At 39.6% G+C, this 18,689-nt stretch overlaps 2 protein-coding genes and 1 long non-coding RNA gene across 3 annotated transcripts in view; 1 reads left to right on the top strand and 2 right to left on the bottom strand.

Annotated features, from left to right (window-relative positions):
• LOC122420242 overlaps positions 1–5,489 on the bottom strand; it is a 44,073-nt gene extending 38,584 nt beyond the window's left edge. The window contains exon 1 of the long non-coding RNA XR_006263242.1: positions 5,378–5,489. This is a non-coding gene — a long non-coding RNA (uncharacterized LOC122420242). The remainder of the gene's footprint in view (positions 1–5,377) is intronic.
• RBL2 (RB transcriptional corepressor like 2) overlaps positions 4,373–18,689 on the top strand; it is a 43,894-nt gene continuing 29,577 nt past the window's right edge. Inside the window, exons 1-4 of the mRNA XM_043435144.1 lie at positions 4,373–4,767; positions 8,116–8,246; positions 10,849–11,049; positions 15,402–15,466. Coding sequence (XP_043291079.1) covers positions 4,528–4,767; positions 8,116–8,246; positions 10,849–11,049; positions 15,402–15,466 — 637 coding nt within the window. The 5' untranslated portion in view covers positions 4,373–4,527. The remainder of the gene's footprint in view (positions 4,768–8,115; positions 8,247–10,848; positions 11,050–15,401; positions 15,467–18,689) is intronic.
• LOC122420239 (40S ribosomal protein S3a) lies at positions 6,054–6,920 on the bottom strand. Its single transcript, XM_043435149.1, has one exon. It carries the CDS (start codon positions 6,891–6,893, stop codon positions 6,099–6,101), a length of 795 nt encoding a protein of 264 aa, XP_043291084.1. The 5' UTR covers positions 6,894–6,920; the 3' UTR covers positions 6,054–6,098.

Here is an 18,689-nt window from a genome sequence, read left to right as displayed (position 1 = left end):
CTAAACAGACACGGTTGCTACTGTGATTGCAGTTAACACATAACCAGGAAATAAACATGAAACATTAACATGTAAATCACTATGATTATAGTAAGTGTCATGAGAATATTTAATAAGGAAATCCAAGAAACTGACATTGAAGTTGATACCTAACTGACGGAAAGGAGAGACTGAAGAGGTGAAGGAAGCCTGGGGGAGCAATTTTCAATGAGGACACAGAGGGAGATGAAAAGGAATCTGTAGGCTGTGAAGCAGGACGTTGATTTCTACGAACAGCAGGAAACCAGTTAAACAGGGGAAAGACGTGATAAGATTGATTTTTAAGATGGCCACTAAAAGCTCTAGGAGGAGAAGGAAGTAAGGGAAATAAAAGTTTTGTAACCCTAGTCTAGAAGTCTAATGTCAACCATGTCCAAGTCAGTTAATCGCCATCATCAAAAGTGCCTCTGACTTAAGTGCCTAGTTCTTTTTTTCTGGAAGGAATGTTAATGTCAATTATTAAGTAATTTTAGCTTTTCAAAGTTAAAATTTTTAATCTATTGGTGAGAGTAGTGGTGGCATAAAAACTGACCAAGAAAAAAGTTCATTATTAAGTGATTTCTTTTCTTTCATGATAATTGATAGATCCATGTCTTACACTTAGCAGGTGTTTGGTTGGTGGTTGCTGTATAACAAGCTACCCAAAAACTTCATGATTTGAAACAGTAATAATCATAATCATTATTATTATTTTTGTCCACAGATCTGCTGTTTGGCAGGGATCAGAGGGGAAGGTTCATCTCTGCTCCATACAGCACCAGCCAGGACAGCTTGACCAGAGGCTGAAGGATCTGCTTCCAACGGGCTCATTCAGCATGGCTGAGGCTAAGGACCAGGGGACTCAGGTCCTATGGGCAAGGGGAAAACAGCAGAACCGCTGCCCAAACCCTTGCTCTAAGAGATGCCCAAACCCTTCACGGCTTCTAGCAGCATAAGGTTGGGTCCCAGGATGACTCCAGTTCCTTTTAAAATGCCTGCCTCAGAAAGCTCAGTGCTGCCAGAATTTAAAGATTGTTCTTGCTAACATCTGATGAAAAGCCCCAACTGTCCCCTTCCTACAGCATTTACTAAATAGGGCTTACAATTGTGATACCTTCCTCTGCCCTTCTGAGGTGTACAGTCACTCCTTGGTATCTGCAGGGCACTGGTTCCAGGAGCCCTACAGATGCAATATCTGCTGGCGTCGAAGTCATATAAAACATCGTAGTATTTCCATACAAGCTATGCACATCCTCTTGTAAACTTTAAATCAACTCTAGGTCACTTACAATACCTGACACAATGTAAAGAAATTGAAAGTGTTAGTGGTTCAGTCGTTTCTGACTCTTTGCAAGTCCATGAACTGTAGCCTGCCAGCTTCCTCTGTCCGTGGAATTCTCCAGGCAAGAATACTGGAGTGGGTTGCCATTCCCTTCTCCAGGGGATCTTTCCGAAGCAGGAATCAAACCCAGATCTCCTGCATTGCGGGCAGATTCTTTACCATCTGAGCCACCAGGGAAGCCCCACTCAATAGAAGTGCTTTGCAATTAGTTTTAAATACAATGTAAATGCTGTGTAAATAGTTGCTAGGGTGTGTGGCAAACTCAGGTTTTGCTTTTTGGAAATTTCTGGAAATATTTTAAAATTTATTTTTAATTGAAGGATAACTGCTTTACAGTATTGTGTTGGTCTCTGCCATACAAAATGAATCAGCTCTAAGTATACACATATCTCCTTCCTCTTGAGCATCTCTCCCACCCCCTTCCTGGGAATTTTTTTAAGAAATATTTCTTGATCCACAGTTGGCTGAATCCGCCAATGCACAGCCTATGTTTACCGAGGGCTGACTGTATCATCTACAAATCAAGAGTGTCTTTCTTAGAGACCTGAAAGCCATTCCTTTGAAATGTAGTCCTCAGGAAGGACAGAGTCTCTGTTCCCAGTGTTTGTGAAGGATACAATTCTACCTTCAACAAATTGACAGCTAGCAGGCCCAGCCGCCCTAATTATATTTATACTCATTAACCCTCTTAATGGTTCGGCTTGAGCTCGTCTCTCTTCCCCCACCTCTCCTCTTTCATTTTCCCTTTAAATCCCTAGTCCTCTCCACACAAACCAGGACTGAGCCTGGCTCTTTCCCCTACTGTCAGGAGTGATGGAATAAAATGTTTTCATCCCTTTCACTGATGTCTGGCTTTATCTATCTTTGACAATAGGCTACCCTAAGTGACCTGGGCTTCCTTGCAGTATGGTGGCTGTATTCAAAGGGTCAAATGAAGAGAGAGAAAAGTGACTTCATACAAAACAGCAGTGCCTTGGGCTCCTGGAGCACGAAAACATTTTATACTACCAGTTCAGTTCAGTCACCCAGTCATGTCTGAGTCTTTGCGAACCCATAGACTGCAGCACGCCAGGCTTCCCTGTCCATCACCAACTCCTGGAGCTTACTCAAACTCATGTCCATCGAGTCAGTGATGCCATCCAACCATCTCATCCTCTGTCATCCCCTTCTTCTCCTGCCTTCAATCCTTCCCAATAACAGGATCTTTTCCAATGAGTCAGCCCTTCCCATCAGATGGCCAAAGTATGGGAGCTTCATCTTCAACATCAGTCCTTCCAATGAAAATTCAGAGTTGATTTTCTTTAGGATTGACTGGTTTGATCTCCTTGCAGTCCAACAGACTCTCAAGAGTCTTCTCCAACACCACAGTTCAAAAGCACCAATTCTTTGGCGCTCAGCTTTCTTTATGGTCCAACTTTCAAATCCATACATGACTACTGGAAAAACCATAGCTTTGACTAGACGGACTTTTGTCGCAAAATAATGCTCCTACTTGTTAATACTATACCCCTTTATAAACCAAAGAGGACTGGAAATAAAGTGATTCATATAGATTTGAAAAGAGAAAGCAAAGAAAAATGAAGTTTAAGACAACTGGGCCACAAAGAGTCAGACACGACCGAGTGACTTTCACAAGCAAGTGAATAAATGAAGGATTGTAGATATATAAATATATCAGGAAAAAGAAAAAGACCTTAAAATATCTGGTTGAATCTCTTAAAAAAGTTTTTCATTTTATATGGAAGTTAATAATAAGTTAATAATATCTAATTTATTTGATTAAATAATATTGATGAGGCAAGAGCTTTTCAAGGATGATATTATCAATCTCATCAACAATATTCAACTTTTATTGAATGCCTCTTCAGTACAAGTGCAAGTGCAAGTCACTCAGTCGTGTCCGACTCTTTGTGACCCCATGGACTATACAGTCCGTGGAATTCTCCAGGCCAGAATACTGGAGTGGGTGGCCTTTCCCTTCTCCAGGGGATCTTCCCAACCCAGGGACTGAACCCAGGTCTCCCGCATTGCAGGCAGATTATTTTTCAGCTGAGCCACCAGGGGAAAATTCACTTGCTTAATCTCCTAATAAACACATACTGAACATTACTGGCCAAGCAATATGTTAAGTGTTGGAAATAGAGATTATTATGTACTCATATTCTAGAAAATATATCAAATACAGCAAAGAATTTATAATGGTGGGACAAACACATCATGCAAAGTGAGTGGGCAGGGAGAAAGATGATGCCAAGATAATGTTCCAGATAAAGTTCAAAAGAAAATTTTGATCCATCCATTCATTATCTAATCTAAAATTCTGTAATCAAATGTAATGCCATCTATGTATATGAATGTGGATGATCTGTAATTGATACTATAAATAAAGGTTGAATTATTAAAAAAAAAAAAAAGACAACTGGGCAACTGAGAACAGAACAAATATGTCACTTAGGGGTAAATGTCAATTCACCCTATGGGGGAAAAATGAATTACTCCTTTCCAAAAAAAATCAAATAATTATTTGAAAATCTCACATAAAATTAAAACATAGAAAAGGAGAATTCCCTGGCGGTCCACCCGTTAGGACTCTGCTTCCATTGAAAGGGGCGCTGGTTGAATCCCTGATGGGGGAAATAATATACCACAAACCACTGCAGCTCGGACAAAAAAGAAATATAGGAAAGAACTAGAATTTGTAAGAGTGATGCCAAAATTTGAATTTAGGCAGACAGGCCCTTACTACTACCTTGGTTTTTCAGATTAGGACACGCAAGTGATAAGTATTATTTCTGAGGACGCTTTGAACACTAAACCTTCACGTGTCAACGTTTCTTAGATACTTTCTTTTCAGTACAACCCTGCTGAATGGGTCTCCCGATGAAGAGGTACTTGAAATGTAGATAAGTCGCTTTTATTTCAAGCTAAGGGAGAGGACGCGAGATGACTTTTTTTTTAATATGATTTTTGATCCCCGTGGGCCGCCGGCCTGGACTACATTTCCCAGCAGGCCGTGCTCCGAACTACGGGTGCCGACTTGAGGTCCAGCGCCGTTGGCGGCGGCGCAGTCGCCGAGAGGGCTGCCGACCGGCGGGCGCTTCGCGGTTTGAATGGCTGCGGGCCCGGGCCCTTGGCTCACCTGAGGACCCGCCGCACAGGTGTACGCTATGCCGTCGGGAGGCGACCAATCGCCGCCGCCCCCGCCTCCCCCTCCGGCGGCGGCGGCCTCAGATGAGGAGGAGGAGGACGATGGCGAGGCGGAGGACGCCGCGCAACCGGCCCGGTCGCCGGCCCCTCAGACCCAGCAGCGGTTTGACGAGCTGTGCAGCCGCCTGAACATGGACGAGGCGGCGCGGGCCGAGGCCTGGGAGAGCTACCGGAGCATGAGCGAGAGCTACACGCTGGAGGTGCGCCCGGGGAAGAGACCAGCGGCTTGCGGGGCCTAGCGGTCCCGCCCCGCCGCGGGGGATGGGGGCCCTTCTCTCTCCGGCTCGGGCGCCCCGTGGGGGAACCCCCCCCCCCCAGGTCAGCCCCGGCTCTCCCGGTCCCCCAGCCTGGAGCGGGAAGGGAGTCCTTTCTGCTCACTTTCGTCCTGGAAACCTGGCTTTTGAAAAGCCCTTAGCGGTCCTAAAAGTGAACTCTGTCTCGGTTCTCTTCCGTCTTCGGTTCCGAAGGGGGAACAGCCTTTGCCTTGAACTAGCACCTCGAGGCTGAGGTCGTGTTGGGGTCTGATTACAAAAATACAGCCATCTGGTTGGCCGACTGAACAGGTGCAGTTGTCAGGACCGTACTCAAAAGGGATGGGGGTGGGGGGCTTGCCTGCGCTAGCACTGTAATTAACCCGATTTTAGCGTCTGCATTTCCAGGCTTCTCCTTAAGTTCTTTGAAAGCTGTACCTACTTGCCTTTGTCCAGGCATTGCCGTTTGAGTAAATGCGTTACGTTTCGGGCTGTGTTTGTGTATTTGTAAACAAAGACGAATCTTCCCGTGAGCGGATGAAACGGGCTTTCTGCCTACCTGGATATAGACTCATATCTGTCTCTAGGAAGTCAGGACTCCGGCGATCTTGAGGACCTATTGGTCACCCCAGACACTGCACAGGATTCTTAAGAGTCGCTGTCATCTAGACATGTTTTGTCCCTTTCTTCGGACGGGGCTTGCAATTGAGAAAAATGGCCATTCTAGCCAGTGAGGCTCAACTCTGTAGGCACCTCCCCTTTACGGGCCAATGGGAAGTGACACGGAAGTCTGTATTGTTTATCTGCTGTCTGACTGCTCGTGGGAGTGGTATTTAAACTGCGGGCCATATGATTTTCTTAAGTTGTTTAATAGTTTGTGGAAAGAGTAGGGCAAATAGGCTCAGAATGGGAAGGCCTAACCGAGGTGTTATTTAACTGTAATACGGTGTTTTTGCCTGTGTGGCACTCACTAAGTTTATTCTTATTTTTTTTTTTTATTCTTGCATTAATAGAATTTTAATTTAGTTACATCTAGAGGAGGGGAACGGAGAAGGCAATGGCACCCCACTCCAGTACTCTTGCCTGGAAAATCCCATGGTCAGAGGAGCCTGGTGGGCTGCAGTCCATGTGGTCGCTAAGAGTCGTACACGACTGAGCGACTTCACTTTCACTTTGCACTTTCATGCATTGGAGAAGGAAATGGCAACCCACTCCAGTGTTCTTTTTTTTTTTTAACCACAAATAAGATCTTTTATTTGTCACCATTAAGAGTCTGCATTTTAAACCGATTCTTGGACTGGTGGTTCGTATCCATCAGCTCGTTCAACTTTAGCACCTGTCTCGTCCCCAGTAGCTTTTCCAGAACTACTACCTTCACCATGTAGCTCCATGAGTTTTCCCAATTCAAATTTAGGCTTCTTCAGCATTTTTACTTTTCTAACGAAGACATCATGGAGCGGATAAATAGATTGGCAAGCCTTTTCTATGTCTTTTCCAATGCTATCTGGAATCAATTTATTGACCACCTCTTTCAAGTCGTTTGTCTGCACCTCTCGGGTCATGATCTCCATCATCTTCTTACGGATCTGGCGCACCTGCTGGTGCTGGGCGTAAGAGGTCTTCCGGATCTGATTGTTGCGCTTTTTAGTAAAACCCACACAGAACAGACGAAGCAAGTAACCATCGGTAGTCTTGACATCAACGTGAGCTTCAATCATGGTCTGCCATTTTTTGACCATGGAGCACATTTTGTCACGGGTAAGATCCATACCATGAAAATTAGTCAGGCAGTTTTTGCCCTGAACATCCTCAGTAATTAGCTTGAATTTTCTAAATGCTACTTCATCATTCTGCAGATCAGCAAGACTCACTTCAAAAACACGACCTTTGAGGCCATCAGACGCGATTTTGGTTCCTTGAGTTCTCGTGACCAATGTTTTCCCAATATTCCTTATATTGAACATAGCTGGTGCTTTCACATCATACCAATCTTTTTTAGAAAATGGGTCAACCACTTTCTTCTTGGCTCCCTTTTTGCCTCCTTTCGTAAGGCGCTTGTTCTTGCCGACCGCCATGGTGCAGTTCAGAGAGCCAAAAGGCCACTCCAGTGTTCTTGCCTTGAGAATCCCAGGGACGAGGAACTTGGTGGGCTGCCGCCTATGGGGTCGCACAGAGGCGGACACGACTGAAGAGACAGCAGCAGCAGCAACAGAGGAGGGGAAAAGCTAGTAAAGTACTGGCTTTAGAACCTGACAGGACTTGGTGACTTTGGGCAATTTACTTAACTACTCCAAACTCAGTTTTGTGATATGTCCACTTGAGATATTTGTACCTACTTTACACAGCTGTTCTGAAGGTTAAGTAAGGTAATGTGGAATTTCTGGAGCATAAAGCATTCATGGATAGTGCTTTAGAATTCACAAAGCTCTTTCACATGCTTAGGTGATCTGACTGAATAGGCTATGTTATTGTTTATTTCCTAGTGGTTCCTGTGACAAAAGAGAAGGACTATTTTTGGTGATGGGCATAAGTGCCTCCAAATAAGCTCTTATTTTACCCTCAGGGTAACCTTGTAAATTAAATAGAAAAAGCATAATTTTGCACTTTTTATGCTTAACTCACAGTGATTAAGTCGTATGAAGCCCAGGATTATATAAACAAGTGGCAAATAATAGATGGTTAGTTATTTTTTTAAAATATGTGTAAAATATGCTCAATTTTTTAAAAAAAGACTTTGATCTCAGATTTTCAGATCAGTTTACCCAATAAGTGAATCAATATTTTTTTCCAAATAGTTGTTGATCACCTGTTCTTTGCCAGACACTCTTATCTAGGTGCTGTGCGTAAAGCAGTGCTCAAAAACATCAAAATCCCTGCTCTGGTGGAACTAGTAGTCAGGGAGGCTGTAAGATCATGTGGGGTGTCAGTCTCATGGAAGTGTACAGTGGAAAATAAAATTCATTTGATATTTAATATAGAATACTGGTTATAGACTTTCATCTTTTGATTTCTTGTATTTTATGTCCTTGTTGGGACTTCTAAGGTATATGTTCTGAGAGAGAGAGATCCACGTGGAATCCCTATTGCCTTTCATGATCTTGAAAATTGCATCACTTTCATCTGTGCTGTTGGTGGAGCCAGATCAAAGAACAAACTTATACTTCTCCTTGAAAGACTGTGTCATAAAAGCATTTGGGACAGGAACATCATTGAAAATGCAGTTTCCCACAAGAATTTTTCAGCTGAAATATGTCATTAGCTCAAACTCAGTTTTCTTTCTTTTTTTTTTTTTTACAGGGAAATGATCTTCATTGGTTAGCATGTGCCTTATATGTGGCTTGCAGAAAATCTGTGCCAACTGTAAGCAAAGGGACAGTTGAAGGAAACTATGTATCTTTAACTCGAATCCTGAGATGTTCAGAGCAGAGGTAACTATGTTAGAATTTTTAAAGTGCGGCTAATATAAAAGCATAGTGACAGCAGGAATTCTCTTTTTCACTTTATGACCCTTTGTGCCTATGGAATGCTAAATTTAGAAGTTAGGTCATGGTTTTCCTTTGCCACATCTAAGTTAGTACCCATTATATTTTATTTCTTTGGAGAAAAATATTTAAATTTTAATGTATTTGACACTTAAATGAGGAGTTTACTATTAAAGGTTATGACTTACCATTTTGAAATTATTGGGAGAATTCTAAGTAAAGATACTCTAAATTGAAAAGGTAAATATTTTATGGTATTAAACTTGCAACTACATGCACAGGACTGGTATCTTCTATATGTAATGTGTAAATAGTTTCCTATTTGGAGGATAAGTAACACTATTACAAAATCAGTTAGAAGGCCAAAGAATGTTTTAAGGAGGAGGCAGAAATTGCTTTTTCTGTCTGTTGTGTAATTGAATTGATTGTTTCATTATTTGGGCACTTTGGGTTAATTTTCTCATGGCTTATTAAAGGCTGGTGGGAAAAGGATGTTTGGCATTTTGGAGGAAATACCACTGTCAAAACTTAATGGACCTAGTGGTTTAAAAAAATCACTTACTTTAAAATAATTAACAAGAAATGTAATCTTTTAGCTGTAGTCTATTTATTAATCTTGAATTTCATCCTGAGTTATATTTAGGCCTAAGAATAAGAGGCAGTTGATAAGAATTGAACACCTTGGCTATAAACCTTAAAGAAGGTGCTAAGTATAATCATTGCAAAGAAGCAAAGTGGAGACAGAGTAATCTAGTTAAATGACAGATAAGGAACTTTAGAAGCAAAGGTCAAATTATGGAATAATCATTATAGACTTTACTAGTCTAAACTTATCTAATACTTTAACACAAATAATTTCTCAGACTTCAGTTTTATTTCCATTTCAAAAGCTCAGTTGTTTTTTTTTTTAAAGCTCAGTTTTTAACTTGTTACCTATGGGTTCAGGTTATTTACTTTTCTGCCATAATGGACTAAATGAATTAAAAGCAAAGAGCAGTTTGGGAGAAGATATTTACAGTGTAACAATGGCCAATATCCAGAATTAAATAAAGAACCACTAACAATAGTTAATAATTGACAAATAGCTACTAAAAAATGGGAAAAGCATATGATTTCACAGAAGCCTAAACCCAAGTAGCCAATAGATGTGACAAATATGTTCAGTCTCACTACTAATCAAAGAAGCTCAAAGTAAAGATTATCTATTATTTCATTCTCATCAGATTGGGGAAATTTGGAGTCTCCTAATACCATTATTCAGGCTTCCCAGGTAGCGCTAGGGTTAAAGTACCTGCCTGCCAGTGCAGGAGATGTGAGAGACGTGGGTTCGATCCCTGGGTCGGGAAGATCCCCTGGAGAAGGGAATGGCAACCCACTCCAGTATTCCTGCCTGGAGTATTCCATAAACAGAGGAGCCTAGAGGACTATAGTCTAGGGTCACACAGAGTCAAACACAGTCGACTGGAGCAACTTAGCATGCACGCACAATACCATTATGCAGGGAAATAGGAACTCTGTCTTGCTAGTGTACGTTAGAGAGAGTATAAATTGGCACAGTCACTCCAGTGGGAAATTTGGCATCAGCCCGTAAAGTTGAAGATGCATATTCTCTGACTCAGCAATTCTATTTCTTGGGGGTAATTCTTAAAGAAATTCCAGTATACATGTATAAAAATGTGTTCATTATAGCATTTTTTGTTACAGAGAAAAATTAGAAGGCTCCGTTTCCATTGGTTGGGGAGTAAATGCAAAAAAATAGTAGTTCATATGGAGGAATAGTTCTAGCAATTAAAATGAATGAATTCGATCTATCCATATCAACATTAATCTCATAAACATTACTGAATGGGGAATTCTCCGATGGTTCAGTGATTAAGACTTCACACTCTCACTGCAGGGGGTGTGAGTTTGATAGGGAACTAGAATCCCACATGTTGCAGGACAAGGCCCCCAAACAAACAAAAAGCCATTGTTGAATGGAAAAGTAAGTTATAGAATGCTACTTACAGTATACTACTTATGTAAAACTTTAAAATCAGACATATAAAAGATACTGTTGCTGGGTACATATATAACCACATAGTAAGTATAAAAACTTGGATGAGAAGGACTCAGACTATAGAATGATGGTTATCTTTGGGGAAGAAGAGTGAGAAATAGGATTGGGGGAGAGTAGAAATGAGAACTTTGGCTGTTTCGATAGCATCTGAAGCAAACATGTCAAAGTTTACGTGCTACGTTAATATCCGTTGAATCAGTTGGTACATGAATGTTGGTTTTGTTCTCTGGTTACTTACTTATTTTATAGTATTAATGTGTATTTCATAATTAAAAAAAAAAAAAAACCTTAATCTCAGAAAAAGAGATTAGGAAAGTTAGATTTGGAAGATAAGAGAAATAAACCGACCTGTGAGAGTAAGCCTGTCAGAGTCATGAGTTGTGATTTTATATCACTGTCTAAAAGTAATAATGAGTTAATGTTGATTTACTTTTATTTACCTATATTTGTATTAATTATGAAAATCTCACTTTTTATTTTTACTATCAGCTTAATTGAATTTTTTAACAAGATGAAGAAATGGGAAGACATGGCCAATCTCCCTCCACATTTCAGAGAACGCACTGAGAGATTAGAAAGAAACTTCACTGTTTCTGCTGTAATTTTTAAGAAATATGAACCCATCTTTCAGGACATTTTTAAATATCCTCAAGAGGAGCAGCCACGTCAACAAAGAGGAAGAAAACAGCGGTATGTTTTTATATTTGTTAAGCAGGAATACACACTCTTCTGTCTGTGCTACAGTTTTGATCCCTTGGTCCGCATCCCTCAGTTTATTTTGCCAGTCCTAAGAAATCAATGTGATTTCATAAGTAATCTTTTTTTCTCATCATAATTTCTTGCTTTTCATTTTATGTTAGCTCTGAAGAGTTTAGCTTCTTTCATGTTGCAAAATGTGTGGAATCTGTGTTCATATAAACTTTTCCTTTTCCTTTTCCTTTAAGCAACCAACAATGCAACAACAGGACTGTAGGTGCTCTCACCAATTAGCCACCTTGGGTATAGAATTTGATTACTTAATTTTCTTTTATTGACTGTATTGATTTTTTCTATTATTTTCTACATATTATAATACATATAAACTCTTCATTTAACTTTTATGTAAGACTGAGTAAATTCCCCTGAAAAGGCTTCTCCTTGTATTCGGATGTTTACAACCAGTGAAAAGTAGAGAAATTCAGTTGGGGGAGAGTAATCGATTTGAAACTGTCATGAAATTGTGCTTCTGACTGTGTCTGCAAAGTCTGAAACTGTACTCTGGCTCAATGTCTTCCATCTTTCCTGGCAGATAAGGGCAGTTATGGGATACAAATTCTCTACTTTTCTCAGGAAAGTTGTTTCATAAAGTAGAAGTGAAAATAGAACTAGAAAGATGTTGACAAAAGTAGGGGAAAGTGAGTTGTTATAATTGAATGAATAACGTTTGCTCCTCTTTCAATATATAAAAATGTTCCCAAATTGTGATGGATGTTTATAGTAAGTGAGCATCTTTAAAAAATAAAACAGTGTACGTTTTTATATAGTTGACCTCACTGCTGTTGAAGCAGCCGGTCTGGTTTGCTTGCAGTTTTGGGGAATTGTCTGTTTATAATGAAGTATTGTAAAGTTTGGATAGAAGCTTGTTTCTGAGTCTGAATGAGCTGATATGATCATTTATAGAAAAATATAGAGTATCTTCTTTCCTTAAAGTGTTGCAGAAAATGATGTCAGATTGTATTTGCTTTGATATATGTTATTACATATATATATTATCAGTTCAGTTCAGTCGCTCAGTCATGTCCAACTCTTTGTAACCCCATGAACCACAGTATGGCAGGCATCCCTGTCCATCACCAACTCCCGGAGTCCACCCAAACTCGTGTCCATTGAGTCGGTGATGCCATCCAACCATCTCATCCTCTGTCGTCCCCTTCTCCTCCTGCCCTCAGTCTTTCCCAGCATCAGGGTCTTTTCAAATGAGTCAGCTCTTCGCATGAGGTGGCCAAAGTATTGGAGTTTCAGTTTCAACATCAGTCCTTCCAATGAACACCCAGGACTGATTTCCTTTAGGATTGACTGGTTGGATCTCCTTGCAGTCCAAGGGACTCTCAAGAGTCTCCTCCAGCACCACAGTTCAAAAGCATCAGTTCTTCAGCGCTCAGCTTTCTTTGTAGGCCAACTCTCACATCCATACGTGACTATTGGAAAAATCATAGCCTTGACTAGATGGACCTTTGTTGACAAAGTAATTCTATAATATATATTATAGAATTTTCTTAATTATGTTTATATATATATTATATTGCTGGAGAAGGAAATGGCAATCCACTGCAGTATTCTTGCCGGAAAATTCCATGGACAGAGGAGCTTGGCGGGCTACAGTCCTTGGGGTTGCAAAGAGTGGGCCGCGACTGAGCACATACGTATTATTAATATTAGGTGTATATATTGCTTAATTCTAATTAAGAAAATTCTAAGATAAGTTTACTAAAAGATCTACATTTGTATTGCCCTAATGACAGTAATAATAATTCCTACCATTTACTGAGCATTTATTGTGGTGCAGGGACTCTGCTAAGACTTAAATTAAGCATGTATTACTGGAGTTAATCACTACTTCAGCTTCATGAGGTTGATACTGTTGTTACATGTGGGGGAAACAAGCCTTTGAGAGGCTAAGTGATTTGGCCAAGGTCACACAGTAAGTGTGGAGCTCTTATTGAATCTTAAAGAGTCTGCCTGAGAGCCCATGTTCTCCTTATAAACTGGTCTTTGAAAATTTGTCATTGAATATTTATTGAGAGTTTACTATATGAACTACTTTGTTAGGTATTATGTAGGACACAAATATTAAAAACAAACACGCCAAAACCCAAACCCACAGTTACTGTCTTTTGAGAGCTTACAGTAAGTATTATAAGGGAGAGGCATGTATAAATGCAAAAGATAATAGAAATGTAGGACTTCTGAGGCAAAAATAATCCACTCTGTATAAGCCAGTTAGGTAATGTTCCATGGAAGAAGTAGAAACATGTCTGAAAGGATGGGTAGGATTTTGGTACCCATCATTTGGTACCCGTTTTGGTGAATTTGGAGAGAGAGAGATTCTTCTATGCAGAGGATGAAGAATGAAAATACCACAGCAGCAAAGAGGAAATTTGGCTAAGGTGGTTGTTTGTTCCAGAGTTCTCAAGTTACAGAGCCAGTTTTGGGAGTAGCTTAATTTTTTTTCTCCCTTCCAGTTTTATTGGGATATAACTGACATACAACACTATATAAATTTAAGGAGTGCAGTATAATGATGTGACTTATGAAATGATGACCACAATATATTTAGTGAACATTCAGCATCTCACATAGAAATACAAAATTAAATAGAAAAAAAATTCCTTCTGATCAGAACCCTTTAAGATTTATTCTCTTAGCAACTTGCATATATTAACCTACAGCAGTGTTAATTATATTTATTATGTTGTACATTGCATCCCTAGGACTTATAACTGAAAGTTAGAATGGCTTGAGCGTTAAGCCTAAAAGTTTGACTTTTATCTTGGTAGGCATCAAAACTATGTAGTTTGTCATGTGTCTGTGGTGGGAAGGCTGCTTTTTAAAGCAGGGCCATGACATTTAACCCTTGCTATCAACTGGTGAATGAAGCCCTACAATATGCTCCCCAAGGAGAGAAGGATCTTTTAGCGGATGAGGAGACTGAGACACATGGAGAGCAAGGGTACTGAGTTAATGACAGTGTGGGAACTAAACCCCAGTCTTCAGCTTCTTCTCCTCAAAACACCTTGTAAGAATAAGGGTATTGGGATATGGAGCCAACACATGTCTCATCTAAGCATTGGCAGAGGTTTTGGTAGAAAAGCCAGTTTTAAACAGGTCTAAAGCTCCCTTTAGCAGATGACTTAGCAAATACAACAGGTACTCTTTTATTTTTCCCCCTCTTCTTCCCTACAACAGTACCTATAACAGGTATTCTTAATGATAGAAATATAAGGAATTATAGGAAGCCCAGAATTTCCACTGAAAAGTCCTCTCATGGGACTTCCCTAGTGGTCCAGGGGTTAAGACTCCATACTTCCACTGCAGGGGCACAGGTTTGATCCCTGTTTGGGGTAAGATCCTGCATGTCATGCAGCGTGCTCCCCCAAAAAAGTCTTTTTGTGGCTTAATATAATCTGGAATGTCTTTAGAGGGTGAGGGTTTACAGTTCATCAGCTGTGATAGAGGGAAAAAGATTGGAGGGCTATCTGACTGCATGTGTGTGTGCCAAGTTGCTTCACTCACATCTGACACTATGTAGCCTGCCAGGCTCCTCTGTCCATGGGATTCTCCAGGCAAGAATACTGGAGTGGGTTGCCGTGCCTTTCTCCAGGGGATCTTTCCTACCCAGGGATCAAACTCACATCTCATATCTCCTGCATTGGCAGTCAGGTTCTTTACCACTAGCGCCACCTGGGAAGCCAATCTGACTATATACATGGGTCTTAAAGCAACATTAGCCTTGCTGATGTCATCAAAAGAGCTATTGTTATTTTGTTAATTTCATTCGTACTGCTATTTTGTTCGTACCCTTATTCTAACAAGGTGCTTTGAGGAGAAGAAGCTGAAGACTGGGGTTTAGTTCCCACACTCGTTAACTCTGTACACTTGCTCTCCATGTATCTCAGTCTCCTCATTCGCTACAAGATCCTTCTCCTTGATTATCATATTATAGGGCTTTATTCACCACTTGATGGCAAGGATTAAACATCATTGCCCTGCTTTGATGAACTCATTAAAAAATAGAACTCATTTTATTTTCTGCCTTAGCGTTCTTGACCTGGAAAAGCGTCTACAGTTCTTCGGAATTTTTCTCCTGAGCGAGCTTTCCCTCGCTCTGAGCTATCTCCTTACCTGTGTTCAATTGGAGCAGAACTTCTTGCACGTTTTCCATGAGAAATGAATCTGCTGTCACTCCCTCCAACTGTGGGTTTTGCTTCTCACCTAGGTTACAGTCATGTGTCATGTCTTTTTCTGATTCTTCTGTTATCTCATGACTTTTTTCTCCCCCAAAGGCGACAGCCCTGTACCGTGTCTGAAGTTTTCCATTTTTGTTGGGTGCTTTTTATATATGCAAAAGGTAAGGAAAGCGTAATATTTATTTCAATATTAGCTTACTTAAAAGTTCAGGTACTGTCAACCTATAATGTGTATCAGGAAAAGATGCTCACTGAAAAATTTCTCGAGGATTTGAATCCCACATTCTTTTTTTTAAGTATTGCCTTTTAATAAATCTTTTTAATTTCTTTTCCTTCTTTTTTTTTTCCTTTGATACTTCCTCCCTCTCGATCTCCCTCTGTTCTATAAAACAAAAAAAATTATTTATTTGTGGCTGTGCTGGGTCTTTGTTGCTGTGCATGAGCTTTTTCTAGTTGTGGCGAGCAGGGGCTACTCTCTGAATGTTGAGCTTTTTTTTTTTTTCATTTATTTTTATTAATTGGAGGCTAATTACTTTACAATAGGGGCTACTCTCTAGTTGCGGTGCACAGGCTTCTCATCGCAGTGGTTTCTTTTGCAGAGCACAGGCTCAAGGGCGCTCAGGCTTCAGTAGTTGTGATGCACCGGCTTAGTTGCTCCGCAGCATTGGATTTCTTTACAGTATACCAAACATCATGCGTTAAATGGAATATCCTTTAGTTTTGTTCTTACACAACATCTTTTCCAAAGCATATTATCTCTGAATTATGGGCTGAAAACACATTAGTGTGTCTGTGCTTTTGTCTTGGACGTGTATTTTGCACAAGACATGCCTTACATAATGAAGTGGGACTAATCATTCTCAAAGTAATTTAGATTACTTTTTATGCCTTGTTCAGATAAACATGCTTGCTCAAATGTCTTTAGATACAATTTATTTTTGCTGCCCTCTCTTCTCACTTAATCTGCCCAAGGTCTGCATTCAGTGGAATACATTTTTATGACTATCATTGTCCTCTCTGTGTTTCTGTGTAAAAATGATTCTTAGTAATTTAAGGAAGAAAAGAAAGTACGGTTCCATAGCTTTTTCTGTAGACTGTGTAGAATGCCTTTGCCATTAAGATAGCCTAATAAAATGCAAAGCTAAAATCAAAGAATTATAGAGCTGAAAGGTGTTTCTTCAATAGGAGAGATTCTCACTATTAGGTCAACTTGCCCAATGTATTTATTTTAAAGAGTAAGTTACTGAGGCCCAGAAACCAGCTGCTGGAACAAGAGCTAGGGTTTGAATCCACACCTTCCAGCTCTTGGTTTCATGCTGGGGGTGTGGGTCCTCCGGCAGGGATGTGTCACTCTGTCGGTGTCACTGTGATTTGTCTATAGGTTACAACTCATCCTGCCTTCCCCGAGCTGCATGCTTAATTGAAAAGAAAAATCTTGCCTTGTCAGAAGTAAGCTCTTGGTTATTTTTGCTTTCCGTCACACTGAATGTTTCTCTAGTGCAGATGAAGGTGGTGTGATCAGTGGCATGAAATGTAGAACATCTTAAGAGCACATAAACTCTTTTCATGATAGTTTGAACATTTGCTGCCCCTTGGCTTACTGTGGCTGGTGTTATATATGAGATTAATCTTGGCAGTAGGTTATGGGCAGGTATATCTGACTAGAGGATTTTTATCTGTTTGATGTCTTTTTGGTATATGTACACTTGGAGGTAAGTATTTAGTACTGATATATAAATTACTGGAAAAGAAGTGTATTGCCCTCAAGTAGGTTTTGGTCTCAGCTGAGCAACTGGAGTGGCATAGTTTTTGTCTCTACAGTTAACTCAGTGTTTGAATTTTATCTTACTGTTATTAATTGTCTATAATTATTTGGTCTGAAGAGCCTTTTTCTACTCACAGTCCAGTGCTGTGATCATTCATGATTCACTACGATCTTTTCCAGTAGAGTAGATTAGTTGGTTTTATTCAGTTCTCGATTCATTATTTGGGGGGAGGAGGTGTGTTCTTTTATGGGCATCTTTTTCATGACTTTGTGTGCAACAGTGGGCATCCCAGATAATCTCATTCCTGATAAATAAGCTAACATTTGCCTGTTATCTTTCTTGACTTCCAATGGCAAGTACATACCAGTGACAAGTTTGGGCTTGTTGTCATGAAGGGCTTTGTGGCCTGAAGACCGTTAGGCACCGCTTCCTGTTTTACATGATATCCCAAGTCTTTAGTCAGATTATCTTTGTTGATTGAAAGATAAAATATTTCACAAAGTGGGATTTATTTCTAAAGTCAGGATTGGAAAGGTAGACTATGTCATGTTAGGAGAGTCCTGGAATTTAGATTCTGATCTTTAGGGGCATTTAAGTTTCTCGTAAGAAGTTACTGGGCTGCAGATTTTTTCCTTCTATGGCAAGTACACACCAGTGACAAGTTTAGGCTTGTCAGTGTGATGGGCTTTTTAATTTGAAACTGGTAGGTACCACTTCCTGTTTTACATTTGAGGAATTGAGTATATTTTAATATTAAGCATCTTTATAGTCAAACCAAGCAAGTTAGTTTCATTATATCAATGCAGAATTTAACCTATTAATTATCATTTATGTTTTTGGCGACAGAAAAATTTTTTTTTTCTCTTTCTTTAATTCATTTAAATTCATTTGTTGAAATGTTTCACCTATTTAAAAAAATGAATTGCTTATCCTGATATGCTGAGGTAAGTGGTAACTTTCTTTAGAGGAAAGAAGAAAACAAGCCTGAAACAAAGTAGTGTGAGTGTGTGTTTGTATTTAGTGTGAAAATGTTGAAGTTTAGAAATAATTCTTCAGATGTATGTTAGCTATTTAGATTGAATTCATCTGTTACTATGAGAATGTAAAATCAATATGAAGCATATATAAGCAATGTTTAGTGGAAGGAGGGGTATGCTTAAAGGTACAAAATATCTAGAACTATGTTTTAATTTCTAAGAATAACTCTCTTAACTGCCTGTAAAAACCTGTTTTCAATGTTAGAGATAAACCAGAACTACAAAAGTTATATATTTCTATAGGTTTAGGTTTTGGTTTACTTTTTTCTCTGTTACCAGGCGTCAACAATTATTCCCAGGATATTTGCTCTAGAAATGAAATATCTTTTACTGTGATCCTGTTGCGTTAGTTTGTATGAGCTTGTATTACTACATCAAAAAGCATTGAACTATTACTGTTAGGGGTCTGATGATAGTTTCTGGTCTTTTTAAAGTACATATATGCTAAAAAATAATTATATTAATAATTTTTTAGCTTTTCCCAAATAAGTACTTATACCAGTTTTCCTGACAGAAAAGTATTTTCATATACAACAATTTTTTACAGCTTGAGATAATTTATGAAGTTGTGTTCAGTGTTT

Source organism: Cervus canadensis, chromosome 18 (assembly GCF_019320065.1).
Source record: "Cervus canadensis isolate Bull #8, Minnesota chromosome 18, ASM1932006v1, whole genome shotgun sequence".
Lineage (NCBI taxonomy): Eukaryota > Metazoa > Chordata > Mammalia > Artiodactyla > Cervidae > Cervus > Cervus canadensis.
The sequence above is the reverse complement of the archived record's forward strand: the minus strand, read 5'-3'. Positions and strand labels throughout refer to the sequence as shown.

Excerpts from the sequence above, each read along its gene's own strand:
- LOC122420239 (XM_043435149.1), bottom strand. The coding sequence starts at position 6,893 with ATGGCGGTCGGCAAGAACAAGCGCCTTACGAAAGGAGGCAAAAAGGGA.